Source organism: Mustela nivalis (genome assembly GCF_964662115.1).
Source record: "Mustela nivalis genome assembly, chromosome: 7".
Lineage (NCBI taxonomy): Eukaryota > Metazoa > Chordata > Mammalia > Carnivora > Mustelidae > Mustela > Mustela nivalis.
The window spans coordinates 63,131,588-63,156,077 of NC_139026.1; the positions used below are offsets into that span (position 1 = coordinate 63,131,588).

General features: G+C 36.9%; 1 protein-coding gene across 32 annotated transcripts in view; it reads left to right on the forward strand.

The window, feature by feature from the left end:
* The window catches only part of CAPRIN2 (caprin family member 2), a 48,529-nt gene that overhangs the window by 8,020 nt on the left and 16,019 nt on the right, over positions 1 to 24,490 (forward strand). For 26 of the 32 annotated variants that reach the window (XM_082740670.1, XM_082740674.1, XM_082740678.1 and 23 more), the window contains 8 exons: positions 8,453 to 8,539; positions 13,255 to 13,493; positions 15,053 to 15,135; positions 16,864 to 17,031; positions 18,141 to 18,184; positions 19,077 to 19,751; positions 22,195 to 22,317; positions 23,704 to 23,785. In XM_082740670.1, coding sequence (XP_082596796.1) covers positions 8,453 to 8,539; positions 13,255 to 13,493; positions 15,053 to 15,135; positions 16,864 to 17,031; positions 18,141 to 18,184; positions 19,077 to 19,751; positions 22,195 to 22,317; positions 23,704 to 23,785 — 1,501 coding nt within the window. Of the gene's footprint in view, positions 1 to 6,884; positions 6,945 to 8,452; positions 8,540 to 13,254; positions 13,494 to 15,052; positions 15,136 to 16,863; positions 17,032 to 18,140; positions 18,185 to 19,076; positions 19,752 to 22,194; positions 22,318 to 23,703; positions 23,786 to 24,490 lie in introns of those variants that run through there. The other 6 variants (XM_082740679.1, XM_082740688.1, XM_082740666.1 and 3 more) reach the window with 3 other exon arrangements.

Sequence of the window (24,490 nt, forward strand, 5' to 3'; positions counted from 1 at the left end):
GTTTTAAAGTTGGTAATAATTCACATAGTTCAGAAATTAGGAAATATTTTTTATTTATTTTTTGAAGATTCTATTTACTTGTGAGTGTGTGTGCAAGCATGAGTAGGGGGGGAAGGGCAGAGGGAGAAGCAGACTCACCACTGAGCACTGAGCGGGATGTGGGATTTGATCCTGGGACTCCAGGATCGTGATCTGAGCTGAAGGCAGTTGCTTAATTGACTGAGCCACCCAGGCATCCCTTGTTACTGTATATTGTTACAATTGTCCTATTTTATTGTTAATTTGTACTGTGCCTGATTTATAAATTTCATTGTAGGAATGTATGTATAGGGAAAGAAAAAGTATATGTGAGGTTCAGTACTGGAGGGCCTGGCTCATCGGGCTCTCTGCTCAGCAGGAAGCCTGCTACCCACCCACCCACCCCCTCCTGCCTCTCTGCCTACTTCTGATCTCTCTGTCAGTTAAATAAATAAATAAATAAATAAATAAAATAATGAGGTTCAGTACTTTCTGGTTTCAGGCATCTGTTGGGGTCTTGGAACATATCCCCAGTGGATAAGGGGGAACTATTGTAATGATTCCTAATAGATTATGTATCTGTCCAGACTTTGTCTCCATAAGCAAGCAGTCCTTGCCTCCTCTTCTTCCTCTATTTTCTATACAATTTAGCTTAGCTATAGATGCTTTTGGGGACTTTATTCTTGCCCTTTTCTTTTTTTTTTAATAGACTTTTTTGAGTGTTTAAGCAACCCTGAACAGAAAGTTAGAGTTACAGCCGTTGATCTCATATGTGCACTGCCTCCTCTGCCACCAACATTCCTTACGAGGGTAGTAACGTATGTTGTAATTGAACTTAAATTGACACATCTCAAGTCCATAGTTTACGTTAGGGTTTAGCTTATAGTTTTGTACATTCTGTGGATTTTTGACAAATGTATAATGGCATGTATCCACCATTACAATATTATGTAAAATAGTTTCACTGCTCTAAAAGTCTGCCTGCCCTGCTCCGTCTGTTCATCGCTGTTTCCCTTTTAAATACCATGTCAGTGTTTCCATGATACGTTGTCTTTAAGGATTGAATTGTTCTCAACAGCCTGAGCCACACAGGTGCCCCTAGGGATTGAATTGTTCTTTGAAACTCTGAGCCTGGTTCTTTTTCTGGGTGGGAGGTATTTGAAAATATTCTCTATTTCTCTCTCTCACTTTTTTTTTTTTTTTTTGAAATTGATAAGCTTTTTCCTTTTTTTGGAGTCAACTTCTCAAAACTTTTCTTTGGGAATCACTTATATCATCCAGTTTAAAAACTTTTTTTGCACAGTTTGGGGCAAAGTAATTTTTGGTGTAAGTCTATGGTACTTTCTGTTTATTTCTAGTTTTGTGTGGTTCTGTTTTAAGTTAGCTAGTTTTTTGTTTTTTTAAAGCTGGAGTCCGGGTTTAGTTTTTCTCTTCTACTCCTTTAATCTTTCTGCTTTTTTTTGGTTTATTTGCTTCATTTTCTAACTTTGAATTGAGTGCTTAATTCCTTTGTTTCCTTTTTTCCCCCATTGGCCTGCATTTAAGGCTGGGAATTTTCCTTCAAGCATTGCTTCAGCTATAAGTTGGATACTGTATTTTCAGTATTATAGGCTAGAAATTTGTAATTTCAATTTGTATTTCTTCTTTAACCCAATGATGTTTTTAATATTGTAAATAAAGCTGTCTGTGATCTGCATGGCTATTATAACGTTTTTTGGTAGTGACTTTGAAGTAACTTGTCAAGACTAAGCTAAAGACTAAAAGATTTCATTCAGATTTTTAGCATAAACCTTAGATTTTTCCTTTGAAACAGTGAGAAGATTGTGTTTTTAAGATTTATTTAAAACCAGGAGAGGGAGCTGGCCTGGGCAGCAGCGCTTGAGCAGTAGGGAAGGGCAGAAGCTGACTCCCTGTTGAGCAAGGAGCAGCCTGTGGGTCTCAATCCCTGACCATGGGATCATGACCAGAGCTGAAGTTCTGGGTTTAACTGACTGAGCCACCCAGGCACCTAGTAAGAAGATTGTCTTTTTTTTTTTTTTTTTAATAAGATTTTATTTATTCATTTGACAGATAAGAAATCTCAAGTAGGCAGAGAGGCAGGCAGGGGGTGGGGTGGGGTGGGGAGCAGGCTCCCTGCAGAGCAGAGAGCCCAATGCGGGGCTCCATCCCAGGACCCTGAGACCATGACCTGAGCCAAAGGCAGAGGCTTAACCCACTGAGCCACCCAAGCGCCCTGAGAAGATCGTCTTAATGAGGTTTTTTTAGAGTCCCACTTAACAACTTTAATGTCTGTTTTGTTTCAGCCTGGGTTTGAAATGGAGAAGTGAGATTCAAGTGAGTGAGTGAGCAAATAGCAAGGGGCACTTTCAGCTTCATTGAAGTTTTTATTTTTAAAGAATTAGGGTTAAGAATTAGGGTTTGGTACTCATCTCTAGTTGCTAAACTCTGACCCTATGTTAAATTTACTGCATAATGCAAACCTCATTAAATAATACGGAATCTCTTCTACTTTGTAGTCCCACAGCAACTGGCCTAGTCCAGTCACATCACCCAAATGTTATGTAGCCTTCCTAATTAATATCCTTGTCTTGAGACCTTCCTTTTCAGTTCACCAGTCCTATTCCCACTAGTGTCCTTTTCTTTTATTGGTTTTGAAACCAAAGTCTTAGAATATAATTCTGTTCAAAATTTTAAAAATTCTGTTTAGAATCTTTAGCATATTTGAGGCTATAATCATGTTCTGAACTTCCTTTTATTATTTCAGCAATAATACATTAAGTATTTTGCTGGGAGTTTCTGTGCTTAATGTGAGGGATATAACCTAAGGGGCAAATGTGATCCTTGACTTCATGGATATAGTGTGCTGGAAAAGAGAGGTGGGGAATAAGTAAATACAAATATGATGGATGTTAGGGTGAAGTACAGGGTGATAATGGATTATAATGAGGAATCTAACCTAGTTTGGAGAATTGAGGACAGCTTCCTTGAGAAAGAAGTGCTTTAGTTAAGACCTAAAAAATGTATTGGACTTAGCAAGTTAAAATGGGAAAGGAGGAAGAGCAGGCTAGGCAGATGCCAGCATGTGTTGAGGGCCTGAGTAGGAAAAGAATGTTTTTACAAAGAGCCTTTCTAGGAAACTGGAAAGAAAGGCAATATGGATAGAGTAATGTAGTTAGAGGGGGGAAGCCACATGCACTTCTTTGTTTGCCATTTAAAGACTTTGTGCTTTTTCTTAAGGTTATCAGAAATGATATGGATAGGTTTTAAGCAGAGCATGACTACAGATTTATAATTAAAGGAAATAACTTTGTAGCATGAGTAATGGTTTAGAGATGGTAAGTGTGGGTGTAAGGAGACCAGATAAAGGTTGACTGTATTCTGGGTCTGAGGCTATAGGTATCTTGCTGGTACCAAGGCAGCAGCAGAGGGGTTTGAGTAAAGTAGCTGGATTTGAGAGGTAGAATTAACATAGCTTGGTGACAGGATGTAGGAGTAGAGGGAAGAGCCAAGAATGGTTTCCGGGTTTCTGGCTCGAACACTTGGATTGATAGCAAAAAACCATTTGTTGGGCCTGGAAACACTGGGGGAGAAGAACACTGGCCTGAAACACTGGGAGACTAGGATAAAGAGCTCAATTTTGGATGGTTGTTTTTTTTTTTTTTTTTTTTCTTTTTAAAGATTTTATTTATTTATTTGACAGAGAGAAATCACAAGTAGATGGAGAGGCAGGCAGAGAGAGAGAGGGAAGCAGGCTCTCTGCTGAGCAGAGAGCCCGATGCGGGACTCGATCCCAGGACTCTGAGATCATGACCTGAGCTGAAGGCAGCGGCTTAACCCACTGAGCCACCCAGGCGCCCCTGGATGGTTGTTTTTAATGTGCCTGTGAAGCATTAAGGGTTGATGTGTAGTATTTAAGATACAGGTTTGAAGCACAGAGGATTTTTTTTTTTTAAAGATTTTATTTATTTATGTCAGAGACACTGTGAGAGAGGGAACTCAAGCAGGGGGAGTGGGAGAGGGAAAAGCAGGCTTCCTGGTGAACAGGGCTGGATCCCCAGGACCCTGGGCTCATGATCTGAGCTGAAGGCAGACGCTTAACAACTGAGCCACCCAGGTGCCCTGGAGCACAGAGTTTAGTCTACAGATTTGTTATCTGTATGGCTGCTAAGTAAAACCATGAGAAAAGATGAGACTGTCTTGGGTGAGAACATAGAAAGGAAAAGAGCCTAGGATTATTGATACTTGATGTTTGAATAATAAAGGCTAAAAATACTTCTAGTGAACTTACCTTAGGGGTCAGGCATCATTTTGAGTGATTTATAAATTATGAAATCATTTGAGTTGCCCAACATCTCTCTGATGTAGGTCCTGTTTATTTCATAAATGCTAAAAACTGAGGTGAGAGAAGGTAATAGAAAAATTACTGGTAAATAGCTGGAGAAATGGGAGAAGAATGGAAGTGTAGTGTTATTAAAAACAGATGTTTGTAAAGCCAGAGGATGACTTCATCTTGAAGTTCTGAGAAGTAAACCAAAACAAGAGCTATAAAAGATCTGTGGGTTTGAAAGGTGGATTGATATTGCTGATTTTGGCCAAGACAATTCTGGTAGAATGGAGGAAACAGAGTCCAGGTTGTTTAGGGCTGAAGAGGAAATGGACTGAGTAGACATTTTTGAAATTTTTCTGAGACTGGAAGGAGGTGGTTGCCAAAAAGACACTTTTTATTTTTCTAATTTAATCTGGGGGAGACTTGAACTTTTTAAAATGCTGGTTTAAGCATCCGCTGAGAGGGAAAAACTCAAAGATTTTTAAACGGGAATCACAGAGTTAAGATTTCTTATGAAAGCATAAGTGAAAAGGATCCAGGGCACAGGTAGAAGGATATCTTCTCCAGTAAACAAGGAAAGGGAGGAAGAAAGGATGGATCACATTGGATAATGGAAAGTTGAGATAGTTCTATCTGATGCTGCTTTTCTTGAATCAAAGTTAATACCATTTAGGATAAATATTGCGGGGGGTGGGGAGTATATTCCCTTCTGGTTTTAACATACCTCTGAGTATTGTGTTGTCTTTGCATTCTTGGCTCAGTAGTTGGAATGCTTCTTCGTTATTTTTATTATGAAACATGATCCCAATGAAGTGCTGTATGTAGGTTATATTGCACCATAAAGCAGGCATCAGAATCCACCACTCAACTCCAGCAGTATGTTACTAGCACCACTGAAGCTCCTTCCAGTCCTTTATCTTTGCTGTAGCCTGACTCTAAACTCTCTACCACCATTTCCTTGGTTTATTTATTTATTTATTTTTAAAGATTTTATTTATTTATTTGACAGAAAGATCACAAGTAGGTGGAGAAGCAGGCAGAGAGAGAGAGAAGCAGGCTCCTCGCTGAGCAAAGAGTTGGATGTGGGGCTCAATCCCAGGACCCTGAGATCATGACCTGAGCCAAAGGCAGAGGCTTTAACCCACTGAGCCACCCAGGCACCCCTCCTTGGTTTATTTTAATAGTACTTGCTTGTTGCCCTGAAATCTGTGAGAATTGCTCTCTTCTATCTTTTATTTACTTATTTATTTTTTAAAGAGTTGATTTATTTGACAAAGAGAGAGACAGCGAGAGAGGGGACACGAGCAAAGGGAGTGGGAGAGGGAGAAGTGGGCTTCCTGCTGAGTAAGGAGCCTGATGTGGGATGTCCCAGGACTCGGGACATGACCTGAGCAGAAGGCAGATGCCTAATGACTGAGCCACCTAGGCACCCTCTTGTATCTTTCAATAAATGTTATCTTATTATATGTTCTGCAGTTTGCCTTTTTCATTCATTAAGTTTAGGATTTTTATGTTAATGAAAGTAATTAAATTGCTTTACTCAGTAGTAGTTTTGTAAGTAGACCATCTTCTACTTTGAGCAAGCTTAACACTTGTTACTGAGACACAAAGGCAAGGTTTTTTCAGGTTATATACCTATCCTGGACTGCAGGGTATGCCCGTAGTTAACTTCATAATATAAAAATGCTATACTCTTCCAAAATGATTTTACTAATCTATGCTAATACTGGTAGTATTATAGGAGTTTTTACTGTTCTGTATCTTTGTAAAGATCAGGGCACCTGGGTGATTCATTTGGTTAAGCATCTGCGTTTGGCTCGGGTCATGATCCCAGGGCCCTGGGATGGAGCCCCGGGCGGGGTGGGGGGCTCCCTGTTCAGTGGGGAGTCTGCTTCTCCCTCTCCCTTTGTTCCTCCCCTCTGCTCATGCTCCCTCTCTCTGTCAAATAAATAAAATCTTTTTTTTTTTTTTAAAGATTTTATTTATTCATTTGATAGAGATTACAAGTAGGCAGAAAGGCAGGCAGAGAGAGAGGGGAAAGCAGACTCCTCGCTGAGTGGAGAGCCCGATGCGGGGCTCAATCCCAGGACCCCGAGACCATGACCCGAGCCGAAGGCAGAGGCCCAACCCACTGAGCCACCCAGGTGCCCCAATAAATAAAATCTTAAAATATTTAGTATTATTAGACTATGTTAAAACTGGTTTTTGAAGTATCACATACATAAAATTAACCCATTTTAATTGTGTATGTGAATGATTTCTAGTAAATTTGTAGAGTATGCAACTTCATGATAGTCCAGTTTTCAAACACTTCCGTAACCCCTCCAAGTTCCTTTTTGTGTCCTTACTTGCTTTCTAACTCTAAGTTTCTTTTCTGGATCTTTCTATAAGATAGTCTTTCCCACATGGTTTCTTTGACTTAGCATTGTTTTTGAGGTTCACCTTTGGTATAGCATATATCAGTAATTCATTTCTTATTGCTGATGAGTGTTCCTTTGAATGGTTATACCACATTTTGTTTATCCGTTTACCAGTTGCTGGATATTTGGATTGTTTTTATTTGGGGCCATCAGGAATATGCTGCTATACAAATTTGCATGTAAGTCTTTATGTGGACAAATGTTTTCATTTCTTTTGGGTAGATAGCTATAAGTGGAATACTGTATTTATGAAGACTTAAAAAAATTTTTTTTAAAAGATTTTATTTATTTATTTGACAGAGACACTGCGAGAGAGGGAACATAAGTGTGGGAGGGGAGGGGGAGAAGCAGGCTTCCTGCTGAGCAGGGAGCCCAATGTGGAACCCGGTCCCAGGACCCTGGGGCCATGACCTGAGCCGAAGGCAGACACTTAATGACTGAGCCATCCAGGCGCCCTTAAAATATATCTTTTATGTGGCTAGACAATTTCCCTATCTTCTTCTGTTTCATATTATTGTTCTTCCATATAGATTTCAGTTAAAGTCCCATTAAAAAATCTACCCTTTGTCTAATTACCAGCTTTGTTCACCAATGAAATCTTTTTTTGTTCATCTATGATGTTTTAAAAAAACCCTTAAATTTACAGTATTTCTGTTACAGTACTTAGTTTTGTCTGTTACAGGTAATTGTTTACAAATCTTTTCTACTATAGAATAAGTTTCTTTTTTTTTTTTTTTCCTTGGAAAACTATTTGAGAGAGAGGGAGAGTGCCTGCATTTGGCAGTGGGTAGAGGAAGAGAATATTCAAGCTCCCTGCTGAGCGTGGAGCCCAACATGGGGCTTAATCCCATGACCCATGAGATCATGACCTGAGCCAAACCTGAGAGTTGCAGGATCAACTAACTGAGCCACCCAGGCGCCTCCGATTTTTTGAAGTTGCTTATTCATCTGTGTGATCCTTACTATGCTTCTTGTGTACTATATTTGAGTAGTGAATCAATATTGACAGGAATTCTGATGGCTTATTGCTCCTAAGAACAACAGATCTCTGTGACTTTATATCTTATAGATAGGAACTCAGCTTCAGCTCTGTTATTATAGCTCAGATTTCTAGTATAAAAATTGAATTTTTAGGGCACTTGGGTAACTCAGTTAAGCCTCTGCCTTTGGCTCAGGTTGTGATCCTAGGGTCCTAGGGTCAAGCCCCATGTCAGGCTCTCTGCTCAGCAGGGAACCTGCTTCTCCCTGTCCCTCTGCATGTTCCACCTGCTTGTGCTTTCTCTCTCTGTGTCAAATAAATGGATAAAATCTTTTTAAAAATTGAATTTTTATATTTAATTTTTAGATTTTTTATTTGGAGGGGGTGAGGGGCAGAGGGGGAGAGAGAATCTCAAGCAGGGGCTCAGTCTGACAACCCTGAGGCCATGACCTGAGCCAAAACAAAGAGTCAGATACTTAACTGATGGAGCCACATAGGCACCCCTAAAAACTGAATTTTTAAATTTAACTTTATATGTAACTTCTATTAAATGCTCTATCTCCTTCTTACTTTTTTGAGTATATATATTAAATGGGCTAGTTCATAAAGTTTTAAGTCTTCTCTATTATTTTTATAGGAACACTTAGATTCTGACATATTGGTACTTAGAAGTTAACAGAATTGATGTTTTCTTATCCTATTTGGTAGGAAGCGGTAGAAAAATATGAAGAAGTATTACATAACTTAGAATTTGCCAAGGAACTTCAGAAAACCTTTTCTGGACTGAGCCAAGATGTGAGTATGTTTTCTTTGCTTTTTCTGAAACTACTGTATTGATCTTGAGGAGAATATTAGTGTCCATTAATGATGTTCAGTTATCATCCATCTAATTCCTGCTGATATTTTATTGGGATTGACAATAGCTAATGAAGAATTACTGTTTCCAGATTTCTGGAATCTCAAGAAAACACAAATCATATCTGAATATGAGATACCATGAATAAAGTATTAGTTCTCTAAATATGTATTCACTGTGGTGTTATGGCAACCATTGAGAAGGGTAATAACAGCTATTTAATGAATACATTTATGAGCAAGATTTTATTTATTTATTTTTAAGCAGTCCTTTTTTATTTTTATTCATTTATTTTTTAGAAAAGTAAGAGGGAGAGGAAGGGGCAGAGGAAGAGGGATAATATAAACAGGCTTGAGATCATGACCTGAGCTGAAGTCAGGAGTTAGACACTTAGCTGACTGAGCCACCCAGTCAGTTCTATGGAAGAGATTTTAGAATATAGGTTTATAAATTTATGTAGCATATGCTTATAGGTTTAGCATTATTTAACATATTAGGAAACAGAATTGGTAAACTTTTTCTTGAGACCATGATAGCTAATACCAGGAAGATTTGTGATATTTGTTAAGAGTCTGGTTTCACAGCTTGATATATTCTTTGTGTTGGCAGTTGAAATTTTTATCTCTGACAGATTTAGTTAGTAATTAATATGAAGTAATTAATATGAAGACTTAAGCATTCATTAATGAGGTATTCCAAGCTGCTTTAGAATTGTATTAAAAGGCCCTTCAGAGATCATGTTTTCACAATTAAGGAAATTTTTTTTTGTAAATTCATTTCTGTGGTGGGGAGCATACTTCCTAAGATCGTACTTTCTGTGAATTCCACAGTTACTTAAATATTTGTAGGCTATTTTATTTATTTTGAGAGAGAGACAGAGACAATACGAGCCGGGAGAGAAATAAGCAGATTCCTGAAAGAGTGCAGAGCTTAATGCAGGGCTGGATTCCAGGACCCTGAAGTCATGACCTGAACCTAAGTCAGATGTTTAACTGACAGAGCCACCTGGGTGCCCCTGGATATTTTCTTCTTGTGTGGTAAACTAAAATTCTCTTTTTTATCCTCTGGCATCAAAAACCCTCCAAAACAAAAAAAGCTAACATAATAATTTCTAGTCTGAAGACATCTACCATCTCAATCTTTGTAATATCCTTGCTTTCTCTGCATGTTTGACTTAACTTTCAGAAGGTAGTGTGTAAATGTGAAGTAGCTGGATACAGAGCCATTACCTTCTGTTTTCTGGATAATTCTGTTAATGCAAGTTTAAGATTGGGGCACATAGTAGCTCAGTTGAAAAGAGCCTCTTTCTTGATCATAGGGTGGTGAGTTCAAGCCCCACATTGGGGGAGGACCCTACTTAAAAAAAAGTCTAATGGGCGCCTACATGGCTCAGTTGGTTAAGTGACTGCCTTTGGCTCAGGTCATGATCCTGGAGTCCTGGGATCTAGTCCTGCATCAGGCTCTCTGTTCAGCATGGAGTCTGCCTCTCCTTTTGACCCTCCCATTCTCGTGCTCTCTCTCTCGATCTCAATCTCTCTCAAATAAAATCTTAAAAAAAAAAAAAGATAAAAAAAATAATAAATTAAAAAAAGTTTAAGGTGATACTATGGTGCCAACCATAGTGTATTTTAACTCAAGTTTACTCATTTATCACTTAATTCTAGTACTTTCTGTGAATTCCACAGTTAACTTAAATATTTGTAGGCTATTTTAGATACTACTTTTATTTTTATTTTTATTTTTTAAAGATTTTTATTTATTTATTTGGTAGAGATTAGACAGATTGATAGAGAAGCAGGCTCCCCGCTAAGCAGAGACCCGGATGTGGGGCTTGATCCCAGGATCCTGAGACCATGACCTGAGCCAAAGGCAGAGGTTGTAATCCACTGAGTCACTCAGGCACCCCTAAATACTACTTTTAAATCAAGTTTTTTCTTATACATGTATGATTACCCATCCCATGTTAGGTTTATTTAGTTTTGACCCACTTCACTATAAGTAAACATTTCATCTCTTTTCTCTGGTTGGATGTTTGGAAGTTTACTTTTGTAATACTAAAATTTTCTATTACCTCTCTTTACTGAAGTTATTTCATAATTTTAGTTTTTTATTCAGGTGTTTATTTTTTCAAAGTATGATGGTTTTTTAAATTTTTAGATTTAAATTTTTAAAAAAACACTTCCCATGTACCAGGTACTTAATGTAAGTTCACTTGATTTTTTTAGCAACCTAGGAAATAGATACATTATAGTGCCATTTTATAGGTAAGAAATATGATGCTAAGAACAAAAGGAAAAAATCATATTGCCAGTTAATGGTAGAGTGAGGATAGGGCTCTATTTTTTGCTCCTAAGTACCATGTTCTTTATATTAGGATATAGTATCTTTCTATATACATGTTCTTCCACTGCTCTTGTCTAGAGGTAGTTACCAGTTCACCAAATTATATTGATAACCATTAGGTTATTTTTTTTCTCATTTATACTGTGGGTTTACTTTCACTTTAGGTGAGGTGTTAAAGTACATTGGAACATGCCTTAAAGCTGCTTGCCAGTTACCTTCCAGCATAGTAATTTTTGGACTTTCCTTTTACTAGAGTTTTTCTTTTGTCATATCTCTTTTTATGGGAGTCAGTTTTGCAGTGTATAACATTTTCTATCCCTTCAAACTAAATTTGGAAGCCTTTCTTTTCTTCCCAGCTCTATCTGTCTTCATGACATGAGCTCTGTCCATTGGTGGAAATTTATCATTCTAAGAGGAATCAGAAGATAAATTTTATTATTCCATATGATTTGTCGATAGTGGTTTACTTCATGTGATCTTCCTTCTTTACAAATCAGTCCTCAGCTGAAAGAAGAGAAGAAAATGTATCCTGATTTCTTAGTTTCTATAGAAATAAGGAGAAATAGTCTGTTGTCTGTAGTTTCCCGATTATGGTGTAGGAAACAACATACTTTCTTGGCACTTGATTGATTCAATAAATATTTGAGGTCCTGTCATCTGTCAGGCTCTCTGCTGGGCACTATTGATACATATTGGTAAACAACAGAGATATAGTCCCTGTCATCACAGATCTGAAACCTAATTGAGATACATCTAAATAAAAGGTAACCATTTAATAGGTACTTTGATAGGGGAAGTTCAGGGTATCCTGAGCCTGTAAGAACATTTACTACAGCCTAGGGAATGGCTAAGAACAGTTCTGAGGTAATCATAGGACATAAACTTGAAGATGCCCTCTGTGTCAGTTGCTTTTCCTTGTACCATCATGAAATTTTCCCAGAAGAATCCCACTGTCTTGGAGAACTAGAATTGCCCCCTCTATTCACTTTCCTCCTCTCAAGCAGAAATGGGGAGTCCTGTAGTTGTGGTAAATGTTATTGGGGTAAGTCCATATTGAAGTCTTGGAGAAGGCATTTCTGAGCCTTTACCATCCTGAAAATATCCTACCTCACATAATCCCAACCAGTCCATTTCTCATTCTCAGAATTTTACCTTTACTTACTGTCTCTTGTCCTTGGTAGTAGCACAAGTTAAATTTATTAAGTGACTTTCATACCCCCTAGAAAGGAATTAATAATGCCATAATGAATCTTTCCCCTGAGGTTTCCTCTCATTTTAATCTGTTAGGATTTATGAACATGTCTTCTGTAGAGTTTTAAATATGATGATATACCAAAGTACTTTAATCTCATATAGGCAAAATGTTCTTTTAGATTTTTGTTTGCTCTCTTAATCTTCATAACTTGGAAAATATCTAGTATGATGGAAATACTACAATTAGAGGAACAACTGGGGAGAAAAGACCTTCTAGGTTTCTTACTGGAAATAGATGATACTTTTTATTAATTGGTAATTTATGGACTTCTGGGGCCCATGTGTTATATCAGACTTTAAGGGATTATGGTTCTGAGCTTTAGAGTATAGACTCAGTGCTGCTTAGTCTGCATACATATTTGTTTGATGGAAAATTTATGTTCTGCTAACTGACCGTATATGTTTGGTTAGCTAAATAATGAAAAATACAGCTCCATCCAGACTGATGAACTATTATGAAAATACCTCAGTTTAACCTAAAAACTATTTGGTATGAATGTTTTAGCGTTATGCTTGTAAGACATTTTATTTTTGTTTGGTTTTCAATTCCTTATGCTTTGGCTAGTCACCTTCAGATTGTTGAAGATTGACCATTTCAGTTGAAATATCTTCCTAGAATGAGTAATTTAAAAAAACCCCAAACTTGAAAACCAAAGCATTTTCTTAAAATCCTACGTCTAAAAAAGGTTTGATTTACATAAATAGGGAAAAGTTAAATTTTGGGATTATTGTGCGTATCAGTGATAGGTACTTTGTTTCTTATCATGGTGGTGTCAGAGGTACTAAATACAACCTGGAGTTTGGAGATGTTTGGACATTCTCAGCTCTGGTTACCCGAGGCATACCAACTTAATACTCTGTCCCTTCCTCAACTGAAAAGGAAAGGGGTTAAATGAACCTGCAGTTTCACTGTGTGTGTGTGTGTGTGTGTGTGTGTGTGTGTGTATGTCATTTATCATCTGATCTCAACCCTTTGGAATTAGACTTTTGTGGACTGTGAACTACTAATATGGGGTGGTAGAAAGTTGTCAACTTTAATGAGCATTTGTTTTAATAGCTACTTAAAGCTCAGAAGAAGGCCCAGAGAAGGGAGCACATGCTAAAGCTTGAGGCTGAGAAGAAAAAACTTCGTACTATACTTCAAGTTCAGTATGTATTACAGAACCTGACACAGGAACATGTACAGAAGGATTTCAAAGGGGGCTTGAATGGTGCAGTGTATTTGCCTTTAAAAGAACTTGACTACCTCATTAAATTTTCAAAACTGACCTGCCCTGAAAGAAATGAAAGTCTGAGGTAAGCTAATGAAAATATTTTCCTAAAAGAAAACATACGATATTTTAGCCTATTTTAAAATTTTTTATATTTATAGTTTTATACATATATATGCATATAGATAATTACATGTTTGTATTATAGTATATATGTATAGAGAGATTGAGAGAGAGAAATTAAGAAAATACTCATTTCATTTACCCTGGGAAACACTGGCTGGACCAGACTGTGACAGGGTTGATATTGATAGGCTAGAAGGAAACTCAGTTTGAATGATCTCACTAACATGCTTGTTCAGTTGTAACTTTGATTTAAAAAATGATACGTTTGCCTCTGTACAAGTATTAATTATAAGACTGATTATATGTTATACTTAAAGTTTTTTTTTTTTTTTTTTTTTTTGTAATTATCTTGGGCTCTTGTATTACCTGAGAGTCTTTGCCTTCTTACTACTGCTGTACTTAAGTGGAGGTAAATGGAATTTAACTTGGCCAGTATCATTAAACTTTCAAAGTGAGAATTATTTGGTGGTTGTCTTATGCTGTGAATAAGTACTGAGAAACAAATCTGATAATTTAAGAGACAAAGTCAGCAAATTGAGGCTACCCAATTTTTCCCCCATAGTTATCCATTTGCTGTTTTCTGGTTTGATGGAGGAAATCAGCTAATGAATAGATCTCTGTGCTTCTGCTTTGTTAGATAAAGGTCCTTCCTGTGTTGTGCCTGCTGGCCATGCTAAAGCATAGTCAGATTTCAGTTGTTACTGGAAATCAGTCCTGTATTGGGGGGAAAAAAACTCAATAAAACTTAATTTTAACCTATATATAACCATATATATATATTTTTTTATTTCCATTCTGATCATCTAGTCCATCATCTTTATCTATTTGGGTGTTTTCTTCTCTTCACTTTAATGGATTTAGGGAGTGTGGCTTACTTTAATATGTGTAAGTGAAATATAATTTGGAAAATAAACTGTTGTCTTTATTATTTATTTATTTTTTAAAAGATTTTATTTACTTATTTGACAGAGATCACAAGTAGGCAGAGAGGCAGGCAGAGAGGGAGAGGGGGAAGCAGGCTCCCTGCTGAGAGCCTGTTGCAGGGATCGATCCCAGGACCCTGAGTTCATGACCTGAGCCCAAAACAGAGGCTTTAACCCACTGAGCCACCAAGGTGCCCCTAAACTGCTGTCTTTAAAGTCAAATATAGCTCTTAGTATTGCCATTCCACTGTTCTTTCATCTAGGATGTATGGTTGATAATTAATGACACTGCACTGACAACCTTAGAAACTCTGCTTTGTCTATTTCTTAATAGTTCTATTTGGTAAAATACTTTGTTTTAAGGGAAAATGTTTACATCTGAAATCCCTCACTGGGTATTTAGTCATCTTCTATAAAATTTGAACTTTTTCATTTTGAGAGAGTAAAAAGACAAAATTAACATTGAATGTCTTGACTGTTGATGGAGCTATACTGTATAAATTGTATTGCTCCATATATATTTGTGTATATATATATATATATATGTATGTATCTTTAAAGCTACTTTTGTGCTTCTGCTGCTTTTCCTTGTCAGTGTTGAAGACCAGATGGAGCAGTCATCCTTGTACTTTTGGGACCTTTTGGAAGGTAGTGAGAAAGCAGTGGTAGGAACGACATGTGAGTTTTCTCTTCTCTGGACTTAAGCAGTAAATACTAGACTTTGTTTCGAAGTTTAGGGCTGTTTTGTTGTTTGTTTTGATATTGAGGGCTGAAACTGTCAGTCCATTAGAATTTACATGTCAGGCAATACTTCCTTCATTTGGAGAATGATCTCTGTTTAGTTCTTTTAAAAGCAGCTATTTTTTAATTACACTCACTAGAATGGAATCTAAGTAGAGTTTTGAAGTGGCAAGTCACTATGATTTGGGAACAAGAGCTAAGGACTCATACTGGCTTAACCATTTTGGGGTTCAGTTCTTTGCATGGTAGTACCTTTTCTATTTAGGAATCTTAAATCCACACATTGTTAATGGTAAGGCTTATCTACCAGATCTAAGAAAATATAAATGGTATGGGTACATGGTATATTGAAACATTGTTGTCTATCTATCTGGAAATGATTTAGAGAGAAAGAGTCCTTTTGGCTTCCTAATAGACTTTGGCCAAATGACTAAGTACAAATAGACATGAAGTACATAGGTTTGTTTGTTTGTTTGTTTGTTTTTTAAAAGATTTTATTTATTTGACAGAGAGACAGAGAGAGAGGGAACACAAGCAGGGAGAGTGGGGAGGGAGAAACTGGCTTCCTGCTGCGCAGAGAGCCCAATGCTAGGCTCCATCCCAGCTGGGATCATGACCTGAGCTGAGGACAGACGTTTAATGTCTGAGCCACCTGGGCACCCCGAAATACATAGTTTTGTGTACTAGCTTAGGATAATGAAAATGCTAGAAGTGAGTAAAAATTTTTGTTACTAGTGATTGCTTCCTTTTAAAAAATATCTAAGTATGCAGTATAACTATTCAAAATTCCCAAGTCCTTCCAAGTTTAAATCATAGAAATTTTTTTCTTGGTTACAGTGCAAAATGATATGAATAACTTTGGGAGACATAGTTTGGTGGTTTCTTATAAAATGCTTACTATGTGACCAAGCAATTACACTCATAGTACCCAAGAGAATTGTAAACGTACATTCACATAAGTACTTGTACATGAATGTTTGTATCAGCTTTATTAATGATAGCGCCAGACTGAATACAGCCTAGATGTACATCAGTTGATAACTGATAAACAAAATATGGTATGTCCATACAGTAGAATGTGCTCAGTAATAAAGGAATGAAAGGTTGATACATGCAACAACATGGATGTGAACTTCAGTAATTATGCTGAGTGAAAGAAGCCAAACCAAAAAATGAGTACATAGTGAATGATTCCATTTATATGGAATTCTAGAAAGGATATAACTAGAATGATAGCAGGTCCGTGGTTCCCCAGGGTGTGGGTGGAGGGGATTGATATAAAAGGGGCATGAGGGAACTTTTGAATTGATGAAAATGTTTTATATCCTGGTTCTGGTGGGAGTAATGTCCTATGTTGTATCTGTTAAAACTGTACACTTAAAATGCTTGAACCCATTTCAAATGGTGGAAATGGAGGCCCAGAGAAACTTAAGTGACTTGCTGAACTTTGAAATTCTGATCTTTAAAATTTATTTTGGTTCAGCATAAAGCAAAGATGTACTGCATATTTACTCTTCATGGTACTGACCAGTTCTTTGAATTCCCCCTATGTAGGATATTATGGCATACTGTAACTAGGATAAAATTATATTAGGATTTCTGTCCAAATAATTTTCATGAACTGTTAGGTTATGTGATAACTAAGTCTTAATCACTCTTTCTTAGACAAACACATGAAAGATCTGCTGTCTAAATTGCTGAACTCAGGCTATTTTGAGAGTATCCCAGTCCCAAAAAATGCTAAGGAAAAAGAAGTATCATTGGAGGAAGAAATGCTAATAAAATCAGAGAAGAAAAAACAGTTATTGAAAACTGAATCTGTCAAAGAGTCAGGTTTGTTGTGATCTCAGAAATTCTTTAAAGTGGTTGCATTTTTTAATACTTAGCACAAAATGAGTCAAATCATTGTAAAAAGATTGCCTTATTTTGATTTGTCAATTTCTTATGCATGGAAATACCTACTTACAGCAGGATAAACTTAGGTTTAGAATATGTTTATAGGCTTTATTACCATATTTACAGATTGAACCTTAGCAGAAACATAAGGTTATTCTTTGTTATAAGAGAATATACTTTTCAAATGAGGCCTTTATGGAATTTGAATGGACTTCTTTATTAAACTGCTAGTAAGATAATTCAATTTAAAATTGTGTAAAATGTCATAGTAGAATCCAGAATGGTAGTAGAATGAGAACAGAAATAAAGTTAACAGATTTGGAAAAAAAGTGCCAAAGTCAGTGAAGGGAATAAACTTTTCAAAATTCCACTTTTCTTGGGGGAAGAGATACTTTGAATCAGTGTCACTTTTGTTCTTGTTTGTTGGGACTCAGTTTATTTAGAAAATTCCAATTCTGTGTAGGTAGTCCAGGGCAGGTTTCCAGTAGCCTCTACTAGCACGGTTCACATTATTTCTCATGTTTATTTTCTCTTAGTTCTTAACACTAAGTCTGATGCTTTAGTGTCTCCATTCCCTTACCACCTTCTATCCTTAAACTGGCTTTTAGGAGGCCTTTTAAGGGCCTCTAAGAGGCCCTTTTAAGGCCTGTATTTCAAGCTGAGATGACTAATTTTTACCCCATGGCTTGGAGCTATAGTCTCAACTTGAAAGGAGTTGTATTTGTGCATAAGAAATGATAGCCTTATTTTCTTTCTTTCTTTCTTTTTCTTTTTTTCAATAGTCTTACTTTCAATCAAAATCAGTTTATAGCTGGGACTTGACTTTAGAAAATTGGCATTTAAGGAGAGTCACTAGCTTCAGCTAGCTTCAGACCACATGCTTTTGACCAACAAGCAAGAGTGGGGATTACTCCTGCTGTGAATATATTTCATTGTACTATCCTTTTCCTCTTACTCTTCTGAAATATGTCACTAGAATGATTATAGTTGTAATCAGCCTAAAACATTTGGTTTATTTAGTACTCAAGGGAGTATTATCTTTCCAGAGTCTCTTATGGAACTTGCACAGCCAGAGATACAACCCCAGGAGGTAAGTTTCTGAAAGGTAATTTGCTGATTTTGGATTTTGAGACTTTTGTATAGTGTGTTTGGGAGCTGAGGCTCTGACACTAGATTTCTTAAGCTTGAATACCAGCTTGCAGCTTACTTAGCTTAGTGACTTTGGGTAAGATGTTAAGTCCAGCTGTGTCTGTTGTCCTCTTATGTAAAATGAGGATACTAATAATGTCTGCTTCATGTTACTGTGAGGATTAAAGGAGTTCAGTTCTAAATTGCTTAGAATTTGGCCTGGTGCACAGTAACTGCTCAAGTGTTAGCTGCTGTGCTTGGCCCTTGTGTTAGAATTTAAAGAAGGATTTTGCATTTGTCAGAATTTACTCACATTGGTAATTGAATATTTGTTCTCTTTCTGAAGTGACATTAAAATTTTTGGAAGCTGAAAAGAATGGAAGAGTCAGAGTCAAAGTACAATTGAGGTGTAAAAGAAATAAAAGGCTGGTAATTCAGGAAACGTAACACTTAAGGTTAAATAGTGTAAATGTGTATAATTGAACTATCCTCTGCCTTAACATTTTAGGGAGTCATATAGGTAGAGTAGTCTAAGGTTGGCAGAGGCAGAACAGCCTTGGTAAAAGAACCTGAATCAAGCAAACTTGGCACTTGTGATGTATAGTTCTTACTAGTTTTAGGTGAGTCAGGTACAGATTGCTACTTTTGAAGTATTGAAGGTGGTATTTCTGTTAATTGAGAGAAAAGGAATGGACAAAAAAAGTAGGATGGTCTTTTCAAGTATGATAGAGACGGAAATTTCCCATTAGCATAGTGACTCAGACCAATGGACATAGGAATACTAACAGAATTCAGTGTTTCCCTCAAGGTCTTTTACAAATTTTGTGACTCAAGCACGTATTTTTCTCTGCTAGTTTCTTAACAGACGCTACATGACAGAAGTAGATTATTCAAGCAAACAAGATGAAGAGCAATCCTGGGAAGCAGATTATGCTAGAAAACCAAATCTCCCCAAATGTTGGGATATGCTTACTGAACCAGATGGTCAGGAAAAGAAACAGGAATCCTTCAAATCCTGGGAGCCTTCTGTTAAGCACCAGGAGGTATCAAAGCCTGCAGTTTCCTTAGAACAGAGGAAACAAGATCCAAAACTCAGGTCCACTCTGCAGGAAGAGCAGAAGAAGCAGGATGTCTCCAAACCTAAGCCAGCTCCTAGCCAGTGGAAGCAAGAAGCTCCTAAATCCAAAACAGGATATATTCAAGAAGAACAGAAGAAGCAGGAGACATCAAAGCCTTGGCCGGTTCAGCTGCAGAAAGAACAGGATCCAAAGAAGCAATCTCCAAAGTCGTGGACACCTTCTGTGCAGAATGACCAGGACATCACCAAGTCATGGACCACTACCGTGTGTGAAGACCAGGATTCAAGGCAGCCAGAGACTTCAAAATCCTGGGAAAACAATGTTGAGAGTCAAAAACACCCCTTAACACCGCAATCACAGATTTCTCCAAAGTCCTGGGGGGTAGCTCCAGCAAGCCTCATACCAAATGACCAGCTCCTGCCCAGGAAGTTTAATACAGAACCCAAAGATGTGAGTTTGTTCTTATCAGTCTGCTTTGGTCAATGTAGGCATAAATAAAAACTTGTAATACTTTTTTAGTCCTCTTAAAAAAATTTTATGAGACCCATGTTAAGTATATAGATTATTTCACTTAATTCTTTGATGTGTAGTTTATTGTTTTCCCTAGAAAATTGGAAGTAGACCTAGTTTGTGTTTTGAGCCTAACCTGAGATGAAATTTCCACAGTTAGAACATACTGTTTGAATGCCCTAATTTTAACGACATGGTATGACATAAAAATAGTGGATGGTTTGGATAAGATCATAATACAAACAAGTCAGAAAAATAAAAACATGCCATAGAATGAGGGGCTTTTTTTTTTTTTTTTTAAAACTATATTTCACTCATTATCTTCCGCCTGGCACACAGATGACTTCTGACAGAAGTTATACTTTTCTGTATTTTCTTGTTACTCTTGCACTCATTTGCAGTCGTTCAGATTAGCCTGTATTCTTCGGTGGTTTTGTGGTTGTTGACATTCCAGAAGGTGAGGTAGGATCCTAATTAGTTTTGTTTCTGTTTTGAAATGAGAATTTTCTGGAGATGGAAACTATAGATTTTAGTATTCTGTAACTAGATTTTGGAGTATGAGATTTAGTTCAAATATAAGACCTTATTCAATTAATGATAAATAACCCATTTCAGGAAGATAAGACTTAAAGCGAATAATCCTTGGATGCACTGCTATTTAGTTTATTAAATTACAAGGTCTTTACTCCTATTGAAATGTAAAGTTGTTTCAAGCTTGCTTGCTAAGAAATATGAACTTCTCATCTTCCCAGTGTTTTCCGTCTCTGGTCTCTTTCTCATAATGTTCCCTGCACTTCCATGTCGCTTTACCCAGAGGCTTTCTGATAAATCTTTGGTCTTCTAACAGTAAGAAAAACATTTATGTGGAGAAATCAAAGCATTGAATTTTATAAATAAATTGTCCCTACCTTATGGCAAGAGAATTTTAGTGTTGTCTCCTTTTGCTTGCCTTTCTTCTTTTCTTCAAATGCTAGTATCAATTTTAATTTCTTTCTGACCCTGTAGAAGATTGATAGTCTTGCTTCATTAACTAGATATCACATAACAGTAATTGTGATATAACTATTTTGAGAAACTTATTTTAGAAACCAATTTAGTATTTTAGTAAAGCTGTTATAAAAAACCTAATATAGGGGCACCTGGGTAGCTCAGAGGGTTAAGCCTCTGCCTTCAGCTCAGGTTATGATCTCAGGGTCCTGGGATCGAGCCCTGCATTGGGCTCTGTGCTCAGCGGGGAGGCTGCTTCCCCTTCTCTCTGCCTGCCTCCCTGCCTACTTGTGGTCTCTCTCTCTCTCTCTGTCAAATAAATAAATAAAATCTTTTAAAAAATTAAAAAACCTAATTTAAAATTCCATTAGGTATTACAGTGCTGAGCCTTTACATACCAGAATATTATGCTATTTGTTGAGTAATATTTAAAATCAGTGCTTTGTTGGAAAGGCCGAAACTCATTTAATTTGCTTTTAATGGTACAGACGGCATTATATTGAAGTTGCAGGGCCTTTCAGTGACTGAGAGGACACTTTTCTGTACAGTATACCGTTTCTCTGTCTTGCAATCTTAGCTGGCTAGAACATGAATAAATACAGTCAAGGGCAAAATAGAGTTCCAGGTCAAGAGACTAGATAGATAATGTGAAATTAATCACTAAAGCTTGTACTTTCCTCCTAAGAGGATCTCTTCACATCTCTTCATGATGATTTGGACAGGCTTAGCTGTGTGACTTCCTGGTGAATTAGAAGGTGAAGAGCTGGTCTGGTAGGGGGAGGCTCACTGGCAGCTGTAGGAAGTTAACTATACAAGCATTAGGTCTAATTCAGGGTATACAGCATTGTAAGTGATTTAGTGTAAAGGCTAGCCTCTTTATAAACATAAGTAGCCCCCCAAAATATACTTACTTGGTAACAAAATATAATAGCATATTTCCTCAATTTTAGGGTGTATATGTATATATTTTTATACCTTAATTTTTCTGAAATCAGATGTTTAAAAATGGGGTTTATATTTAACGTGGTAGTAATTTTTTCCTCTGGGAAAGAATCATTTATGTGTCTTCTTAGTGGCATCTTAAAAGGACATAAGTTGATTACAATGAAAAAATTTTGGCAAGGAAGTTCTGTTATTTTCGGTCTTCCCTTTAAAAAAAGGGTGTTTTAGAAATATTGCCATTAAAGGTGTTCTGAAGAGGAAAAGGTGTTTAAAGTTGGGTTTAATTATTTAGAAAATGCATTTATGGAGAAATTCTTCATCTAAGATAAATCCGATAAATGGATTTTGCTATGTGTCTTGATTTCATTAAGACATAGCGATAGCTAACTGAGTTTACTGAATTAGTATGTTGGATGAGAATTTCACTCTTACACATTATGGATTTATTTTGTAGGTGCCTAAGCCTATGCATCAGCCTGTAGGTTCTTCCTCGACCCTTCCAAAGGATCCAGTATTGAGGAAAGAAAAACTGCAGGATTTGATGACCCAGATTCAAGGAACTTGTAACTTTATGCAAGTATGAGTCATTCTTAAATGAATCTTGAATGATATTCCTGGGGCTACTAGTTTCTGATCTCAAGCATTACAATGAAGTTGTTAAGAGCATAGATTTTGGTGTTCAGAATATGGGTGAATCCTAGGAAGCTCTGCCGCTTCCTAGCTTACACAGTTCAGAAAGGCTACTTCACTGTTTCAGTGTCTTTTGAAAAATGAGTTCTTATTCCTAAATTTATTGTGAGTAATGAACTAAACATTTAAAAAGTATAAGTGCTTAAATAATTTCTGCTGTAGATCATTGGTAATTTCCACTCAGACTGTGAGGACCAGCTCTGCTTGGTATCTGGTAGGTGCTGTTGTGTGTAGAAAATCCCAAGACATTTATCACCTTCAAGAAGTTGTTATTCCAGTTGTAGAAGATTGTAGTGTTATGGCAGTAGTTAGGTGCTAAATTGTGTTGTACTGAGTCTTCCAGAGTTTCAGAATAGTATGGTAATTACTGAGGGAAGTAGACAAATAAGATATTTTTGTGTAGTAAAAAGATCCTGAATTCTGGAGTAGAGCTGTGTTTAATCTCAGTTCTGCTATTTACTAGTTGTAAAATCTGTGACAAGGTATTTAGCCTATAACCCTCTACTTGTAAAATGAGGGAATTCCTTACTTACCTGTAGGTTATGTGAAGATAAAGGAAAAAACTAAGGTGATTACTACAAGTTTAGCTTAAGTATTCAAAATGTTGGAAACATTTCCTGGGAGAACCAAGATAGGCAGATGGGAGAAGAGAATGGTTTCTCATTAGGAAAGGTTTAATAGCTGCATGAGCTAGTTTAGTGGTTGAGATAAGATAATTAAACCCTCCTTGGTTGGGCATAATAAAAGTGAGGTTATAGGATTAATGCTTATGTTTAAGAACTCAAGTCAAGTGGGGGTTTTTTGTTTTCGTCTATCTCCACCCCCCCCAAGGTAAGCCTTGGAATTACTTGACATAATTTTAAGGTTTGACAGTTACTTTAGATTTTAAACTCTCTTTTTCCTCTTAATGAAGACTAGGTTATTAATATTTTGTGGTAGTTATTAGCTAGATTCTTTATAGCTAATAGCTATGGATGACATCATGAATAGTTTAATGGTATTAGCTTTTTTTTGGTATTAGCTTTTTTTTTTTTTTTTTTAATTTGGCAGACAGAGATCACAAGTAGGCAGAGAGGCAGGCAGAGAGAGAGAGGGGAGGAAGCAGGCTCCCTACTAAGCAGAGAGCCCGATTTGGGGCTCGATCCCAAGACCCTGGGATCATGACCTGAGCTGAAGGCAGAGGCTTTAAGCCACTGAGCCACCCAGGCACCCCTTGGTATTAGCTTTTTAATGAATAATTGTTTCTAGTTATGGTTTAAAATCTTGTCTTTAGGAATCTATTCTGGATTTTGACAAACCTTCAAGTGCAATTCCATCGTCACAGCCGCCTTCAACTACTCCAGGTAGCCCCGTAGGTATGTACTCATCCTAATACTCAGAATAAACATGCATAGGTTTAATAGTTGTTTTCTTTTACAAATAATTTTATAAGCATTAGACTATGTGTGCTAATTTATTCTAAATGTATCTAGATGTCATCAGTTATGTAAGGGTAAATTACCATTAAGACATTAGTATACTCATCAGATCTGTTTACATTTCATTTATTATCTTTTAGAATACTTTTTTTTTTTTTTTTAAAGATGTATTTATTTGTAAGAGAGAGAGAACATGAACAGGGGGGAGAGGCAGAAAGAGGGGGAAGCAGGCTCCCTGCTGATCAAGGAGCCTGATGCGGGACTTGATTCCAGGACTCTGGAACACAGGTGTTCCTCTGTTTGCATTTTAGGGAAAGTCTCCAGATGTTTGAATGGAGATGTGCAATGGCTGTTTTTGCAATATATGTTTTTCTGAAGTGACTGGAGTCCTTTCCACTCTGTAAATCTAGTGTGGAAAATTTTCAGTCCTCATTATGAGTGAAATTACCTTACATTTGGTACACTAATTAACACAATAACTAATGATGCAGCTTACAATCGAATCTGATCTGTTGTACAAACTTTAGACTTCTTGCTCTACACTCATTTATCTCAGGGGAGGAATGAGGTATTTAAAGCCATAGTCCAGTTTGTAGTGAGGAGCAGACACCAACTAGAAGATTAGTATAATAATTCATGGGT